The 19,280-nt window shown below is 48.0% G+C and overlaps 1 protein-coding gene across 2 annotated transcripts in view; it reads left to right on the forward strand.

The window, feature by feature from the left end:
* The window catches only part of plpp3 (phospholipid phosphatase 3), a 41,674-nt gene that overhangs the window by 7,054 nt on the left and 15,340 nt on the right, over nucleotides 1-19,280 (forward strand). The window contains exons 2-4 of one of the 2 annotated variants that reach the window (XM_076278123.1): nucleotides 13,669-13,826; nucleotides 16,938-17,218; nucleotides 17,384-17,441. In XM_076278123.1, coding sequence (XP_076134238.1) covers nucleotides 13,669-13,826; nucleotides 16,938-17,218; nucleotides 17,384-17,441 — 497 coding nt within the window. Of the gene's footprint in view, nucleotides 1-13,668; nucleotides 13,827-14,380; nucleotides 14,539-16,937; nucleotides 17,219-17,383; nucleotides 17,442-19,280 lie in introns of both variants that reach the window. The other variant, XM_076278122.1, reaches the window with a different exon arrangement.

The following is a 19,280-nucleotide window of genomic DNA, read 5'->3' on the forward strand; positions in this document are numbered from 1 at the left end:
GTGTAAGAGGATTTGAGAATTGGGACTTGGGGGCTTGCTGGAGTGAAGCTGATAAAGCGTGTAGTGTTTATTTGACAACTCACTGATTTGTAGATTATGTTTTATGGGCCAGTGTTTATTTGTTTGTTTGTTTATGTAAACGTTGACTGGCGTCTTGACTCCTAAAACATCCTTTATCAGTGTGAGTAGAAGTGGGTGGCCTGATAAGACTGTGTGTGTGTGTGTGTGTGTGTGTGTGTGTGTGTGTATGTGTGTGTGTGTGTGTGTGTGTGTGTGTGTGTATGTCTCTATGTGTGTGAGTGTGTGTGTGTATGTGTGTGTCTGTGGATATGATTGTGTTTGTTCAAGTCCAGCTTGTGAATTAAGCAGCCGCCTACTTTCTCCAGCTGTTTAGCTGCATAAACAGGCATTTGTGCATGTGTGTGTAGGAAGGGGATAGTGAGTGTGTGTCCAGTGTATTTGTGTGAATGAATGTGTGTCACTGGTTAGACCATTTGATGAGACAATTTGAGGGGGAACAATGGCTCTTTTTGATGTGTCACAGAGCGTTTTAGTGAACGAGAGCTAATGACAGCACTGACAATGAGACAGTACTCTGTGCTCATTGTCCTTGCTAACTCTCTGTCTCTCCCTCCATCACTCGTTCCCACACACACACACGCACACACACACACACACACACACACACACACACACACACACACACACACACACACACACACACACACACACACACACACACACACACACTGAGGGGCCTTTACCCAACAGTCTTTGTCTTTAGTCTTCAGTACCCTACAGTTGGCCACTTGTTAATGGACAGAGTCTATTGAAACTGCATTTCAGCTTGTGTGCAGCTGACGCTGTTCCGGATAAAAAAAAGTCTTCATGAAATGTAAAACCTGAGCAGCTGGGCCACAGGTCGCAGCACTCCGACCCTCAGATTTTACTCGACAACTCAAAGTGACCCCAACATGTGTGCGTTCTGTGAGAGCACTTATAAACTGATTTTGGTGTGTGTGTGTGTGTGTGTGTGTATCTGTGTGTGTGCACGTGTGTGTGAGTGCCTCTTCTGTTTGCCCAGGGCCCTCAGTCAACAGGTCAGCTCTGTGCATGTTTAAGCTGTGGTTGAGACCACTGGCCACAACGAGGAAGGGGAAGCAGAATGTAGATGATTATTTCCTGCCCTGTGATGATAGAATTGTGTTTAGATCTCTTAATGAACAGCCCTTTGTTGTTTTCCTGTTAGATGTCTTGCAAAGCGAACCCAGATCTTTACGGTGTGTGTTGCCCTCTAAAGCATACATAGACAGTTCCTGTTGCCATATTTTCCCCCATGGTAATCCAATAGCCATGCGCAAATTCTTTAGGGTGTAGGGGACTGCTCCTTAAAACTTAATTTGCAGCCATAATTGAGTTACTCTAAGAATGCTAAAGGCCATTTGGTAATCAGTTTAGCAGCTTTACAGGCAAGATGCCACAGGGTTTAAATATGACGCCGAAAAGATAGCATGAAGACCTGACTAAGAAAAAGAGGTTTTGAGTGCGTATATTTCTGTGTGACCACAGGACAGAAATAGTAAGATGATAGCAGACACAGGTTTATACATAGGACAGTGTATACCCAGTGGAAAAGAATAAGCAGAGTTTACGTCTAGTATGTTCACTTTCTTCTAGACTGTCTCCTGTCTTGCTGTGTGTCCATATGATCTCTTGTATGACTTACCTCCTTTCTTTCTCTATGTTTTGTGGTGGTTTGTGGGCCTGTAATGTCCTGTTGACTGCACTCAGCTCTCTAAGGAAACAAAGCCATGGATATTTACACCCTGTCTCCAGAGTGTTGTTGCAGGCGCACACACACAAACACATACACACCCACACACACACACACACACACCATCATAGATATAAAGATATAATCATCCTTACAACTGGCCCTAGTTTAAAATGTTTTAGCTGCTACTAGCAATTGAAGGCTAGTGCTCAGTTCATAGAGACTGAGGAGACAGGTGAGCACGCTTGCTGTAGCAACCAGGATGTTTCTATGCTGCATTAGCCAGGTAGCGCCGGCAACAGCTTATGTAAGAGTCCCGCGGCTGCCTGCCTGAGGCCAGTGGCCTCTGGGTCAGTGGAGTGAGAGGAGGAGTACAGGGGGTGGTAATCTATAGATCCAAAGAACTCACCCTCCCTCCCACCCCTCCCTTCCCTTTCCTCCATCCCTTCCTCTCTCCCTCCATTACCCTCGTCACCCTGGCTTTTGTCAGGAGACGTAAGGTCTTTACGCGGCTAATGATGAATGCAGGGGGAAACGTTATCCTGCCCCCTAGCTTGCTCCTCTCCTCTTTCACTGACCACAGTGGGGTAATGCACAAACGTCTGCAAAAACACCCCCAACCCCAACATTTCACTGAGGTGAAAATATGTAGTCTATATAGAGTATTCTGCTCGGCGGGGTGTATGCATAGTACAATATTTCAGGTTTAGCAGGCAAGCAGAGGCTTAAATCATCTTAGTTGTTATTGGGTACATTTTGAGTAGTCCCTGGTTATTAGCGAGCTTGCAGCAAATCATGGTATCTTTTTATAGCCATCTCTCACAAAGCCTTTGATAAAGATGTGCACATATACATACATACATATATATATATATATATATATATATATATATATATATATATATATATATATATATATATATATACTGTTTATATATATATATAAACAGGCTCACACGTCTGTCTGAGGTCTAGTGTACGTCAAACCTTTTTCATGTTTTCGTTTTTGTGTTTGAAGTAATAAAAACTTCATCTGAGGCCGTGTATGCCTTGCAGCAGACATATAAACAAAAGCAGTCTGACTAGCAGCTCTGTGATATAGGGCCAGCGTGTGAGAGCGAGTGGGTTTGGCGGGGATCAAAAAGGCAGAATAACAGAGCACGTTCACGGCACACACTCCCAGATATCATCGCACAGGGTGTGTATTTTCTCCAGACCTGGGTGAGAAGTCTGCTGAGGCGGCATATCAAGACAGCTTTACAGCAAAGACCCTGTTGAGTCCTGCCTACATCACATACAGCAGTATGTCAGCACTCGGGGGAGGGAGGGGGGGGGTGTACACGTCAGGGATGGTGGGGGTGACGTGTAGAAGGAGCTGTGTTTCTTCTGCACATACTGTACGGCCCGAGGCCTAAGGCCCCCCACCGTGAGAGGCTGCCCTGACAGGGGCCTGTTTGAAAAAAAAAAAAAAATAGAGGGCCCTGGTCCTGGCGTTTATTTCTATGAGTAAAGAGATTTGTCTGAGTAAGCACATGTTTTCAGCGCGGCCCTGGCCCCATGTCCTGTGTACATGTATTGAGAGAATGAGAAAGGAAGGGATTGGCACAGTGCGTGGCTTCGCTGAGCTCAGCAGCCTGCATAGACAAAGCTATCCGCGCACGGCCAGTAGCCTGCTAGCTCTCACTGTGTGTGTGTGTGTGTGTGAGAGAGAGAGAGAGAGCAGTGAAGGGGATAACTGTAGCCACTTTGTTAGGGGTTTGCAAGCAAACACACACACACACACACACACACAAACAAAAACACACACACTTTCACACATGCAAACTGGGATGATGACAGATCTAACAAAGTACAAGGCAGGGTGTTTCTGTGTGCTATTTTTGTCTTCTGCGTTGCAAACCGCAGACATCTCAATTGATTGGAAAATACAGTATAGCCTGTTGACAGTGGGAACATTGGGTAATGATACTTAGCTACAGGGTTATTGTGTCAGAGTGTCATAGACTCCACAATTGATTGACATTGTTCTCATTGCTCATGCATTCAGGTTAGTGGGTCCTGTGGCCCGTGGCAATGTAAATTCCCACATTCCCCCACGCCAACCGGTGTCGCGCTGAAATACATCCCCCCTCACTCTCCTCATGCTTCCTGTAGCGGTCAGAGTTGTTTTTCTGCCCTTTTCCTCAAGCAAACACTTCTGGCCTGGCCTCTGAAGCACGCGGCCCCCCCAAGCGAAGGTCAGCGCCCCTCTACCGCCATGGGTGTGCAAGCCCCACACTAATCAAACTCTCACACACACACACACACACACACACACACACACACACACACACACACACACACACACACACACACACAGCCACACACACAGCCATTCATATGTGTACGTATGTGCACATACAACCGCTTATCCCTCTCACATTCTCTCTGACACATACACACACACACACACACACACACACACACACACACACACACACACACATCCATACATGCACACATGGAACATACAACTTGCTTCCATTTATATGTCTACTTCCATCAGAGGTTAGAGGTTAGGTGAGTCAGTACAGTTGAGTCGGTACAGCCAGAGCGTGTGCGTGTGACTGTGTGTTCATATTGTGTGGTATTCAGTGTTCTTGTGTAGTGTGTGTGTGTGTGTGTGTGTGTGTGTTGTCGGAAATGGCCCCCTCAGTTTAAAATGCCCCTCTTGACTTCCTAAGAATCCAAACACTGCAATCACATGCCACTGAACAAGTGCAGCTCCGTATTTAAAGGTCCCAGTCATCCCCCACACACACTCCCTACACCACACACACACACACACACACACACACACACACACCACCACTACTAAATATACTCACATGCCCATGCTGTCGCCTCCGTAGGTTGTTTTACTGTAACCTGGCCGCTCTTTACATGCCTGGCTACCATCACACAGCCTTATACAGTAAGTGGACAGAGCAGAAGCAGTGGGCAGCCCTTGGCCTTATTTGAATAGCCACGTTGTGGATGTGGCCTTGTTGTGGCCCTCCTGGCATGAGACTGAACAACAGGGTTTTTCCCTGGCTGAGGTTGAAACTTCCCTCCGATTGTCAGTCTCTCTCTCTCTCTATGTCCGTCCACCCCCCTTTCCATCATCCCTTTGCCTCTGTTTCTCTCTCCCTCTCTCTTTCCCGCACTTCCTCCCTCCCTCTCTCTCTTTCTCTCTCTCTCTCTCTCTCTCTCTCTCTCTGAGTGTGGAAAGGTTGACTAATTAACGTGCACTTCCCTTCTCAGCTTCCTTTATTCCCAGTGGCTATGCTGTTGGCTTTGTGTTGTGGTCCTCTGTCGTCGTTCCCCGCCCCTGCCCCTGACGGTCAGAACAATGCCTCGCTGCTCGGCGTGAACCGATCAGGCCCTGGCAGCAGGCCACCCATTCTGTGCCCAGCCTTTTTTCCCACTGCGCATCGCTGCTCCTCATCACCCTGATAGCACATATACAAACACACACACACACACACACACACACACACACACATACACACAAACACACACACACACACATATACACACACTCACAAACACACACACACACACACACAAACACACACACACACACATATACACACACACTCACATATAGAGCGCTTTTCCCCATTAAAGATTATGTAAGCAGAACACCATTCCGTCTACGACCCAGGCCGCAGAACTGTGTCCGTGTGTGTGTTGTTACTGCTGGGCCTCTGTTCCTCCTTCGTAGCGTAATCACTACGCTCAAGTGCGTGTACTCCGTGAGAACAAAGCAGCCAGTGGAGCTGAAAGTCAACCAGAGCCGGGCTCCGGTGCCAGCCCGGGGGTTTAGAGGGGACACCGGAGCCTCGCTTGGCCCCGGAGCAGGAGGCACGGTGGGGCAGGCGCAGAGGGAGGCAGGCCGCCTGCTGGTCACACTCCCAGCACTCACCTTGCACACGCACAGGTTCACAGGTGTGTGTGTGTGTGTGTGTGTGCTAGCGACAGGTGGGGGATGAGCGTGTGTATGCATGTAAGTGTGTGTGCGAGAGAGAGAGAAAAAAAGAGGGAGATGGGGAAAGACAGAATAAGAGAGACAGAGTGAGAGAAAGAGAGAGAGATAGATTCAGGCCCCTAGGACGATAGCGAGTGGGAAGAGGAGTGTCTCAGCAGTGGTGGTGAGCAGACCCCCCCCCCCCCCCCCCCCCCTCTCTCTCTCTCTCTCTGAGCGCTGTCGCACCGCTCCTGGGATTCCTGCGAGACCCCACAGGGCGTCAGGTTGCAGGATGTGCGCAACCCGATGCCACGCAATCAAGGGTGTGTTAAAGGGCACGGGATAATATGTGTCTTTAAAAGCCCAGTAGAAAAGACACTACTGAAAAACGATCAGGCTAACCTGCTTTGGCGCCTGTCTCCAACAGAAGCAGTGGCACTCAGCGCCAACTTTTGCTGCCTTTTCACCTACAGGTAGCAACACACACACACACACACACACACACACAACTTTGACTCAGCACTGGATTAGCAGGTTTGCCTGTGTTAAGGCCCTGGGAACAAGCCGTGCTAAACTTGTATTAAATTCTGCTAAAGACTAGCGATTTGCCCCAGCCACGGTCAGTGCTATAGGGTGGTGCATAATCAGATCTTCCCTCGCCAGGGAGATAAGGACCTTGACCTGATTGGTGAAGAAGCTTTCCAGTTATCTTTGCCTCCACATAGCCATAGAACTAGCACTCCCCCCGCTAGCTTGTCCTGGTGTCTGTGTCACCGCTAGCATGTTAAAGTTGACGTGTGTATGTGTGTGTGTGTGTTTGTGAGTGTGTGTGCGTGTGTGTGCATACATGTGTGTGTTCAATTGAGTGAATTCAGCTGCTTGTGTGATTTGTATCCTCTATTGTTATTAATAAAAGCCCTCTCACCAACTCTCTATTTGATTTAACACAAACAGGTCTGGGCAACAGATACACACATCCTCATGCTCACACACGCACAGACACACACACACACACACACACACACACACACACGTGCACATACAAACTGAGTGGTCTTGCTGTTAGCAGAGTATGGCCTTTCTATTTGCAATCTGACAGCACTAAGACAAATCTGTGTCGGGGCAGGGGTCATACTCTCAGCTGCAGGCCTGTGTGTGAGTGTGTGTGTGTATTTGCATATATCTCTGTGTATGTGTGTGTGTTTGTGTCTTACTCTTTCGTGAATCTCTGTGTGTGTGTTGAGCGTTCACACTGGGTTAATAGACTGGCCAGGCAGAGGTCCCTGACCTTTGGGCAGTCTTCTGTCTCTCTCCTTTCTTTGTGCTGCGCCCTTGCCTAGGCCTGCACATGTGTGTGTGTGTGTGTGTGTTTCCCATAGACAAGCGGACGGTGTCAGAGCACAGAAAGGAAATCCTCCATTTGGACTGATCACAATGCCCACACCCTCTCCCCTGTCAAACACACACAAGCTTCACTGATCCATCGGCATTCATTTAGATGTCACTCTAATTCAACTTCCGCCTGCTTCTCAATGCAGTATCTCCTCCATTGGAGGTTCAGTATGCACCAAGTCAGATTGTCTTTTTGGAGCTTACATAATGATTTAAGTAATGTGCGTGATGCCATTCGGTTACACTATCAGTGATTTGGCAAGCCTTTTGTTTAAGCATCTGAGGGCCTGTAAATCTCTCCAGCTCTGAATGGTGATGGATCAAAGCGTGGGAGAGCACCTGCAGCTGATATCAAATGAGATCAGATGGGGTCACTGCACTTAGCGCCCTGATAGTAACTGACTCTGGGCCGTAACTGGCCCAGATGAGGGCCGGATGCTGTCCTGGGTCAGCCGCTCATTGAGCTGTCGCTTCAGGTTAGTGCCGTTGGCTTAGTCTCTCTGTGCTAAGGCACCAGCTCCAAAATTAACCTACAAAGCCAATCAAAGCAAGGATGTCAAGGCTGCAGCTCACGCACATGAATACACACACACGTGCACACACACACATGAACACATACGATTTACACAGTCACACACACACACTGAGATGCAAACATCGTATCGCACATGTACACAAACATGCATGAACATACACATAGACAGGCACACATGCTGAGATCTGCACACATCAAACACACACGCACACACACACATAGACGTGGAGGCTGATAATCACTCATGCACGTCTGGAGCCTTCATGCCAACGTCAGAGAGCCTCTCTCTCCTTCCTCTAGTCCACACAAACATTCAGCTCATTTCCAAAACAAATATGTTCACACACACACACACACAGAGACTAGCACTCCACATCTCCTTTGGCTTTTCCTACTCGTGCATACAGTGTTTAGACTGGAAGCGTGCATAACATTGGAGAATAAATGAATTAGAGAGAAAGTCTGTTTACATGCATGTGTGTGGGTGTGTTCATGTTGTCTGCATGTGTGTGTGTGTGTGTGTAAGAGAGAGAGAGAGGAAGAGAGAGTGCCATGCATAAAAGCCGAGCTCAGATAAGTGCGTGCCAAGAGAACGCTTGTGTTTTCCCAGGTTCCTCATAAGTGCATTGTTTTAAAACAACCGTGGAGCACAGCATGGCCTGTGGCTGTGTGTGTGTGTGTGTGTGTGTGTGTGTGTGGCTAGTGCTCTGCAGACCAGCAGCTAGCTGCCCACCTCCAACTCCCCACCTCTCCAAAGGGGAGACCTGCGTGTCCCCATCTGATAAACACTAATTGAAAGTTTCTCCACAAAAGCCTAGCCATGCCACCCACTTGAGATTGTGGTGTGTGTGTGTGTGTTTGTTTGTGTGTGTCTCTGTGCGCACACGTTTGTACGTACTTATAAAATGAAATTGGTTTGTAGGCCTATGTGTTCTTGCCTATTAAGATTGGTGTGTGTGTGCGCACGATGCAGTGTGTATATGCACACATGGTTGTGTGTGTGCATAGGAGAGAATGAACCGCTCCCTTGGTTTCTTATGGAATTAGGCTCCAGTTGTTTTTCATTAAGGTCTAATTGAGCAGCCTGTTAGGAAGCAGCTCATTGGGTGGATGAGCTGTTTATGCAAACCAAACTCTGTGCCTCTGGGAATGTGAAGCTTAAGCTTTTCACCCACCACTTTTTACACACACACTCACAAATATATACACGTGCACACACACACACACACACACACACACACACACACACACACACACACACTTATAAACATACACAGTAGTACGTAGTACTTTCATTGGCATTTGCCTGTTGTGTGTCAGAGTGAATCAGAGCACTCTCCTGGTTAGCATTAGGGCTTGAAGTTGTTGAGGGGTTTGGACAATGCTTTGGAAATAGTGATGAAGACTTGGCCAGCTTGCTTATCAGATTTTAGTGTGGTTGTCTATAGTTTGTTAGCAGAGGAATGATTGAGATTCAGCCAAATGCTCCGTGGTCCGTTAACGCACAAGCTCTTCTGGGAGTTTGTTAACGGTGTTTGGCTACAAATACATGGGCTTTGTGTTTGTAGGTCACCATGCAAGAGCACCCTCCATCTTTCTCTTTCTCGCGCGCTCTCTCTCTCTCTCTCTTTCTCTCTCTCCCACCCGCTGTCTCTTTGCGCCCCTCCTGTAATGCGGGCCCATTCAGATTCAACTTTAATTAGTCCCTTTTTAATTCACTGTACCCAGTCAGTCATAAGTGTATTCAGCTGTGCAGCCAAACCCTTTACCGGGCCGCCTCTTTTTGCCTCTCAATTCACTCTGAACTCAATTCAGAGATTTCGGCTTCATTGGAAAGACAAAATGAAAACAGCGGTACACAGCCTATGGGCACATTCATCAGGATGTCAACATGTCATCATGTCATAACATTGTTTTTCAAACGTATAACTGTCTGAACAAAGACAGAATATGGCTCCTGAAAATATCCTGTTCTCCCATCCTCCGAACTTTTAAAACCCAAGAATCCTTTTCCATTCCATTCTTTTCCATTCTTTAGTTCTTTCTCTTTCTCTTTCTTTAGCTCACTCTCTTTCTTTTTCCTCCCAAATCGGGAGCCCTCCAGCGCTCGCTCATTCATTAGCATATCCAGAATTAGCATGGCAACGCATTCCCTCTCCTCTCCTCTGCCTCTCTCGGCTCTCCATTCAGCTTTCGGAGGCATGGGGCGTGGGGGGGGGGGGGCACTTTTTGTGTGCTCTTGCCTGAGTTGGCCCTCAGATTCCCTCTTTTGGCACAAAAAAGTGTTTTTATTATTTTCCCCCCAAACCCCAACCAACCCCCCCCCCCCCCACACCGCTCATAGTTGTTCCTTCTTGTGTGGGGGGGCGTGGGGAGTGGCAGTGGAGTAATCCTGTGCGGAGAGGGGACTAAAGCGGAGCGGAGCAGAGGGACCAGGCTGAGTGGTGTGGGGAGAATCTCGACATACCAGGCTGCTTTCATGGCAATGGCATGACCAGCAGGACAATGGGCAGCCTGGCATGGTGGGGCCCGAGGCGCGGGCAGTGGACACATGGACAGAGGGCCTTTGTAAACAGATGGGCACAGTGTGGTGTGGTATGGGTGCAGGACTGCCTCTGCTTTCCCTCTAATTCGTTCGTTCTTTCTTTCCTTCTTTCTTTCTTTCTTTCTTTCTTTCTTTTTTCTCTTGTGTCTCAAATTGGAAGTTCAAAATCCATTTGAAATATATTTCAGAATTCATGTACAAAGTTATCAATTATGTCAAATAGTGTCATATACTTTGTTTACACATTATTAAAAAGTCAGTGTTATATAGCATAACGTTATATTAAAAAGTCTCCATCCTCAACTACTTCAGCTTTCTCTGTCTCCATCTCTCTCTCTTTCTATCTCTCTCTCTCTCTCTCTTTCTCTCTGCTTTCTCTGTATTTGCATCATAATCTGAAAGTGGGGATTTGTGGAGAGACTGAGAGTGATGAGAATCTCTGAAGCCCTAATAAACTGTTTGCTCTTTAGCTTTCCATGTCCACAGGGCCTTTGTTTGCATGTAAGACTGCAGATTCCTTCAGCGTCAAAGCCCTTTGTGGGGCCTCCAGACTCGCCAAATTAGTATGTGTGACAAGTCATCTATTAAGCGGCCACAGCCTCAGAAAAACACTGAATTCTTGCCTTTTAATGCGCTGACGCAAAGTTGCGTGTGTGGCGTTTGAGTGAGAGAGAGAGAGAAGAAACGGAAAGTAAAGGAAGGAGTTTGCACATTTAAGCATGCCTCCAACGTCTTGACCTCCAGCCGTGCCCTCGTGATGTGGGTTTGAACTGGCTAACCCTCAGTCACTCACGATCCCACACACAGGAGGAAACTTGCGCCCTCACCACCACCATCTTCCAGACCTCGTAGCCCAAACGAGGAGGGGGGGGCCTTTGACAGGCCAGGAGTCTTTTTATTTGTCCAGGTGTCTGCTCCCCCTGTCTGCAGCACAGGAGCGGAGCTGCACCCAGCCCTGTAGCCCTGTAGCCCTTGCAGCCCAGCCCCAGCTGTCCAAATGAGGCAGAACAGAGAGACAGGAAGAGAGGAAGGCAGGGGGGATTCCAGGTGGATCTGGAACACCTTAGACAGCATCTAGGACTCTGGCTTCCCAGCACAGCACGGGGTGAAGGGCTTGTGAACCCCCCCTCCCACTCCCTATCATCTTCTCAAGGCAGAATTCTCAAGAAGTGAGAAATCATCCATGACAGACATGTGCTCTGTGACTGTCAGTACAAACAGACAGAATATGGCTCCTCTTAATATCCTGTTCTCCCATCCTCCGAACTTTTAAAACTCCCTCTTTCATAACCCAAGAATCCTTCTTTCTTTTCCTTTCTTTAGCTTGAGTTCTAAAGAACCTTGAATCTTCCATGACAGACGTGTGCTCACTGATAGATGTGTTGGTGCATTTTTGAGGCACAAGGAATTGTTCATCATGTGTCATTTCCCTGATTGGTTTTGATATTGTTGCAGCCCTACCCCGATGAGCAATGGTGTCAGCAACGTGTCTGAACTTGGCTGTGGTTTTTCCCGTCTTGTCAGTGTTTCAGGTTCTGGTGTTTTCACTTTAGTTTTCTCTTAACACAGTTAAGTGTGTGTGTGTGGTGTGTGTGAATTATATTAAGTAAATATAATTCACACACACCATATCGCATTCTCAACATTGGAAGTTTTTGCTCACCGCTTGCTTAGCAGCTCACTCTTACTGTGTGGTGCAGACTCCATTCCCAGTCTATAGCATAAGATGCCTGTGGCTCCTCCAGTATATGTGTGTGTGTGTGTGTGTGTGTGGGTGTGTGTGTGTGTGTGTGTGCGTGTGTGTGTGTGTGTGTGTGTGTGTGTGTGTGTGTGTGGATGTGTGTGGATGTCTGACTGGGAAAAGATTGTAGCCATGCGCGCCACGCTGGGTCTTGAGTTGCCCCTCTGTCTAACCGCACACCCCTCACCACAACAGACCCAGAAGAGACCCCGCCTCATTTCCCCTCAAGCTGAAAAAAAAAATGTTTCCAAAAGTTTGGGTGGCCGGCGCAAAGGCCTTAGCTTTGTTTTCCTTTGCTATTCACACGTTTTACAGTCGTTCAAGGCGAGCCTTTGAAAAAAGTGGCCACCACAATTTAAAGTCCCTCCTCCTCTCCACCACCTCCTTCTTGCCTATTTGCTTTGCTTTGATTTGGGAATATGTATTTATTTTCCCCCCCTGACCTGTCTGAGAGTCCCGTGACAGCTGACGTTACGTGACGAGACGTGAGTTTCACGGGTGGAGCCCGCGCTCCTCAGCTGCTGTGGTCTTGGTGTGCTGTGCTAGCACCCACCTTCCCCTTACACAGCCAATAAACAATTTTGCGCGGAATATTTCAGATCGGGCCTCCAGGGCGTTTCATCCCTTACATGTCTGCGCTGAGAAACCCACAGGAATGCCCGGCGAGGCGGAGAAACACGCCTCCGTCCTTCGCCAACTGATTCAGGGATTGACTACAATCAGTGGCTGTCTGAGCCAACACAGCACCTAGCCTATCAGGTGTTAGAGGTCTAGATCAGTGCCACCTGTGGCTTGGGAATGCAGCCGTATTGCGTACAGTGCTTTCAGTGTGAGAAAAAGGAGATGTCATTGAGGGGTTTTTTTTTGTTTTGTTTTTGGTTAATCTCTAAATGCAGATAATTGAGGCAGCACCAGCACTTAGCCTTCTGTTTTGGATTGAATTCAGGCTTTGCTTGAAGTCATTAGGCTATATTGTTTCATGCCCTAATCTACTTTGCGCTAACAATAGGCTGGCAGAGTCTCCTTGTTGATGTATATTTGAGGTGCTGGAAGAGGAAGCCCAAATCTCCCATTGTGCCTCTTTAAACAAAGCGGCGGAGAAATCAACACTTGGCTAAACTGTTTGCTTTTCAGGCTTAGCTGTCAATTGGGCAAACGTTGCGAGTGTGGCCGAGGCAAATAGGAGCGCATTCATTAGCGACTAAGTGTGAATTCCACCTCTCATCTGGATGCTGAAATGCATACAAAAGCTGTGGACTGTGGTGGTTGTGTGCTCCGCAGGGCTTCTGATACAGATGTGGCTTTGCTGTAGAGGAGAGCAGGAGCACTAGGGCTCCCCACTGTTCTTGTGCCTCATGCAAGATCAATTCACAACTTCCATATTGGAAACAGAACAGAAAACACACAGACACACACACACAATTTTCTTTCATATGAGATTTAAACATAGTATCACAACTATCTAGTCTAAGCTGTATTTTGCAACACATGTAATCCAGCCCATTCAGGTTTTTGTTGAATTCCAGGTTTTCCAGGTGTATTTTCCAATTGTTTGCCAACATATGTGTGAAGTATGCATATTCTGCTCTGTGCATTGTGGGATGTTGCAGCTGACACAGGTAAGTTCCGGGGTGCTCTTGTTGCCTCGAGTGTGACCCTCCCGGCGGGTTGTGTTGTGTGTGTCCTCGCGCAGTGATGCTGCCCACCATCGTGCTGCACAAGACGTCGGCCGTGCCGCCGTACAAACGCGGCTTCTACTGCTCGGACGACAGCATCCGCTACGCGTTCAAAAGCAGCACGGTGCCCTCCTCCGTCCTGGTGGCGGTCGGGCTCCTGTTGCCCACTGTCTCCGTAAGTCACCCGCGCGCACACACAAAACGCCAGCCGCGCCGCAACCAGCCGGACGGGACCGGGAGAGGGCGGAGAGAGGGGTCAGAGATGTCATCTGACATGCCACAAGAGAGATGATGGCTGACCACTGACCACTCATTTATGCTGCAGCCACCATGTCAAACATTCGTCATGGTGGTCGCACTTAGACGTAATATTAGCACTTGAACTAATGTTAACACATATTTACAGAACAAAGAAATACTCTAATTAGCAGTAGACTAACACTGACATAAACCTACATAGAAATAGGGTTCTAATTGGATTGGAATTTTACCCCCCATTCTACTCTTGTCTGGTCAACCATCGCTCCTGTGGTACAGCAAGATGGCCGTCTGCTGCCTTCTCCACCCTCTCCCAGAGTTCCCACATTCTCCACGGCGGCCGCTGCGTTTGTGTGCATCCCCGCTCGTGTGTGTGCCCCCCCCCCCCCACGACCTCCCCTCGTTTGTGTCTCTGTTACTGACCTGGAACCTTTGTGTCTGCTCTCTTCCTCCCCTCTCTCTCCGCTGTAGCTGGCCTACCTTTCCTGATTATTGAAACTAGCACCGTACCACCCTACAGCCGCGGGTTTTACTGTGACGACGAGTCCATCAAGTACCCGTACAAAAACGGAGACACCATAAGCGATGCCGTGCTTTGCGCCGCTGGCATTCTCATTGCCATCCTTTCTGTAAGTTTTTTTACGAACACACTTCTACTCTGTCCTGGGGAGGTCCCTTTATCCACCCTGTAGTGTTGTTACCATCTGCGGAGTAGTCTCAACCCAAAACACCCCTCTCAGATAGACTATAAACCCCCCTACCCCCCCCCCCCCCCCAAAAAAAAATAAAGTAGTCTAGACTCTAGCCCCTGCCTCTGAATTGTTCTATTTATTAATGGCAATAGGTTCCTTGGTCAAGAGGTCTCACGCTATTGATGCTTGTATGTCTTGCTTTCTCTTCACTGCGTGTGTCTCTGTGTGTGTGTGTGTGTGTGTGTGTGTGTGTGTGTGTGTGTGTGTGTGTGTGTGTGTGTGTGTGTGTGTGTGTGTGCATGTTTTTCTTGCTTGCATGTTCAAGCTGTGTCATTTCCAGGCACCTTAAGGACTGTCTCAACTCTGTTTCCATATGCACATTTAGACACAACAACAACAACAACTACAACTACAACAACAACAACACTAGCAGCTACTCTCGTAACCCATCTTCATTCTCAGCACAGCAGTCTCAGCTGCAAGCCCAGCCGAGAGGCAGAGGCACTAAATCAAAAGCATGTGGAGATCCATGTGTGGGTCTTTTCCCGCTAATATCAAAATAGGCCCCGAGAGTGAATTCAGCCATAAAGCAGAGATGACAGAATAGTTTTGCGTAGAATCAAGACAAAAGAGAAAACAGAAGAGAGAGAGAAGGGAGAGTATAAAACACACAAACATTCCTGTTTCCTACGAGCTGTTTGGAACATCATCAGGAATCGAGCCCTTTTCCCTAAAACTGCCGAATGTAACAGATTTCCATACCCTCCATGGGAATTGGGCAATGGAATAAGGATTTAGCATTGAAGCCTGGGGATGGCAGAAAAACCATGGCAGGCACAGCTCCAAGCCAAACCCTACAACTGCACATAAAAACCCAAACACGGCAGCGCCTCTGATGATGTCGGCTCGCCAGCCATATGGTGGCAGGGAGACACTTCTCTGAGCTCAGCAGTTCTGCTTATTGGAACCAGGGCTGCGTGTGGATGTGTGTGTTTGTGTGTGTGTGTGTGTGTGTGTGTGTGTGTGTGTGTGTGTGTGTGTGTGTGTGTGTGTGTGTGTGTGTGTGTGTGCGCGCATCCTATGTGAGTGTGTGTGTGTGTCTGTGTGTGTTTGGCTGGAGCTTCACACACAGCTGTGCTCAATTTGCAGTGTCTCCAAACCAATTCCCAATCTCATCACGTGCACACACATACACCCACACACACAATGCCCACAGGCACATACACACACAGACACACACACACTTAGACTTACAGTTATATCATATCAGCACCATGCTCTCAAAGCGTCTTTGCTTTGGACCGACTCAAGGGAAAGCTGTCTCCTCTCTCCACCGACAGCCCATTAACTTGTGTCTACGCTGTGAGGGAAAGCGCAGTGCATGAGAGGGGGAAAGATGCAAACACTCTGCTTCAAATACACAACCTCCTCCCCGCCAATCAGTCTCCCAAGCTGCGCCTGCCAAAACAAACACTCCCCCCCAAAACTATATACAAAAAGTCGTTGAGCGTTGAAACATATCACACTGTCACTCATGCATAAAATCACACGATCTACTCTAAACTACGAGACAAAAAAACCCCACAAGACAAAAAAAGATGCAGATTTAGAGAGATGTAATAAGATGCAGTTATTAGAGAATTGATCGTTTTTTAATGAAAGAGACATTCTGAGGGATCTTAGCCTTGAAACAGCCCATCTCATTGCATCATCCTTTCTCATTCATTAGCTTAGCTGCATCCTCTCATCCCCCATCTCTTCATCGTGTGTGTATGTGTGTGTGTGGGTGTGTGTGTGTGTGTGTGTGTGTTAGTGGGTAGATGCAGAGACCTTGAGCCTATGCAGGGTCCTCATTCATCTCCTTCAATACTCAGGAGAGGCAGGCCATGCTCATTCTCATGTCCATCTTGACCGTCTCTCTCTCTCTCTCTCTCTCCCTCTCTATCACTCTCTTTCACACTCTTCCTTTCTACATTGTATTCTGCTTCTGTTTTACTTATTCTCCCTCTATCCTCTCTAGTGACCACTATCACTTGTATCTCTAACTTTCTCTCTATCTTTCCTTCTGATTCTCTCTCTCTCCTTCCCTCTCTCTCCTTGTCATACTCACCCGAGTGCTGTTTTGACTGGATGTCATTTTGCATGCCAATCTAATTCCGTGTTGACCTGATCAATGCATGCCTTTGCCGAGAGATCTTTGGTTTCCGTGAGATCACTCCAAGGATGATTTGTGTGTTTGATTTGGTCTGTTCTGTTTTGGGAGGCTGTTTGATTTTTCAATGAGAGCTAATCGTGTTGACGTACCATTAAGCATGTGGTGGGTCCGTTTCCTTCAGATCATCATCGGCGAGTGCTACAGGATCTACTACATGAACGAGGGCTCCAAGTCCTTCATCGGGAACCCCTACGTCTCCGCACTCTACAAGCAGGTGGGCGTGTTCATCTTCGGCTGCGCCGCCAGCCAGTCGTTCACGGACATCGCCAAGGTGTCGGTGGGACGCATGCGGCCCCACTTCCTGGCGGTGTGTAAACCCAACTTCACGCTGATCGACTGCTCGCTGGGGTACATCACGGATTACCAGTGCACGGGAATCGAGAGCAAAGTACAGGAGGCCAGGTAGGACATGCGTGCGCACACACACACACACACACACACACACACACACACACACACACACACACACACACACACACACACACACACACACACACACACACACACACACATATATACAGTACTGTATGAGGCAAAATTAAATCTTAAACATTTTTCTGTCTACAGGAAATCCTTCTTCTCAGGCCACGCCTCATTTTCAATGTTTACGATGCTCTATCTGGCAGTAAGTACACACACACACACACACACACACACACACAAAAGCACCCTCTTTCTCCTAACTTGACTGAGAGTTGAAGCAGTCTTAATATGTCTGTTTTTCTCGAGTGGATACACTCCACCTGGTTTCATTTGGGCAGCTGGGCACATTCTCTTCCTTCCCTTCCTCCCTCTCTCTCTCTCTCTCCTCTCCTTCCTTTTCCTCCCTCTCTCCCTCACTCCCTCTCTCTCTTTGCCACCTGTTGTGAAGGCTCATCGAGGGCCGTCTCTCCTAAATGCTCTTACATTTCAAACATGCACTAATGAGACGCCCCGCTGTTGAGTTCAACCCTCCTCTCTCTCTCTCTCTCTCTCTCTCTCTCTCTCTGTCTCACTCTTTCTCTCTCTCTTTCTTTAAGCTCCTGCCCGCAAGAACTTACCGAAAGGTCTCAGAACAGCCACTTCTCTACCAAAATCAAAGCCTGGTACTTGAGTTGTGTATTCCCCCATCCTCTTGTTTACCCCTCACCTCCTGAGACTTTTATCTCAGTCAGTCCCAAAGCAGAGAGTCTTAAGGTGAAGGAGAATGGAAGGGGGTTGGGATTGGGGGGTTTGGAGCAGATGTGGCTAAGCTTGCTTTAGTTAGTTCTGAGAGAGCTTATGCGAGAAAAGGGGACAGAGAGAGAGAGAGACAGAGAGAGACAGAGAGGCACTGCCAAGAACAGTGAAAGTGTAGACCCTGGGAAGTGCGAGTGGTCTATGGGCCCTGCAGGACCCTGTGCAGAAACTGCCGCCCTGCTATAGCTCAAACTGCATTGACCCTAATTCCCTCTGAGTTGCAATTAAGCTAATGTGTGAGTTTGACAGCTCCTGCACTCTCAGCGCTAAGCTGGGCCACTGGTCCAGGCCAGGAATTCCTTCGTTGCTGTGAATGTCACAAAGGAAGTGAAGGGAAGGGAAAGTCTGGCCCTGCAGTGCAGAGTGTTTTGTGACTCAAACAATTGTCTTCTTCCTCATGTTCAGCGTGTCCATATTGCAATTGACTCGCTATCGACAGGGAAGGGCAAGGCACCAGCTCTCGCTATGACACAGGACCACACAGACGCCACAGTCGGTGGAGCGGGCCCAGCAAATTTTCTCCCTTCAGCACTTAAAACACACAGACACACACACAGACACACACACACACACACACACACGTGCACTTGTGAATTACACAGCATCTGCAAGCTTGGCCACACACACTGGCTGCAATCTCTACCCCGGTTTCCATCCTCTCCACTCCTCTCTCTCTCCATTTCTCTCTATCCATTTCTCTCCTATCTCTCTCTCTCTCAGTCTTTCTCTGGCGGGGCGCTAAAGCGCTCCTTTGTATCCAGACCAGGGTCCCTGAGGCAGGACCAGGCCTCTCTCATGCCCCTGCTCTGTCTCTCCATCAATAGCCCTGGCCCTGACGAGATGTTGACATTTAAGCAGTGAAAGACACACAGATTACGGCCCAGGGACAGGCAGAGAGAGAGAGAGAAAGCGTTTGTGTGTGCGTATCTGTGTGTGTGTGTGTGTGTGTGTGATGGAAAGAGAGGGATAGAAAGAATGAAGACAGACATACAACAGGGAGCGATAGAAAGAGAGATAATGTCTAATTCTTGGCTAGTGTTGTACTGGCTCTCAGCTATGATCACATAAAGTTCTTTACTCTCACTCCCCAAACTGTCAAACATAGACAGAGGCCTCTCTCTTCTCTCTCCTCTCTCTGCTCATGTCTTCTCATTCTGTTTTTGTGGTTTTGGCCGACATACAGTAAGTTAGATTACTGTTGTGTCTGTGAAGCTATAATAATAGGCCGATGTCATCATTTTCATCC

Source organism: Alosa pseudoharengus, unplaced genomic scaffold (genome assembly GCF_046254945.1).
Source record: "Alosa pseudoharengus isolate Yale_2024_CS ecotype anadromous, Long Island Sound unplaced genomic scaffold, YU_APseudo_1.1 YU_APseudo_1.1_scf_11, whole genome shotgun sequence".
NCBI lineage: Eukaryota > Metazoa > Chordata > Actinopteri > Clupeiformes > Clupeidae > Alosa > Alosa pseudoharengus.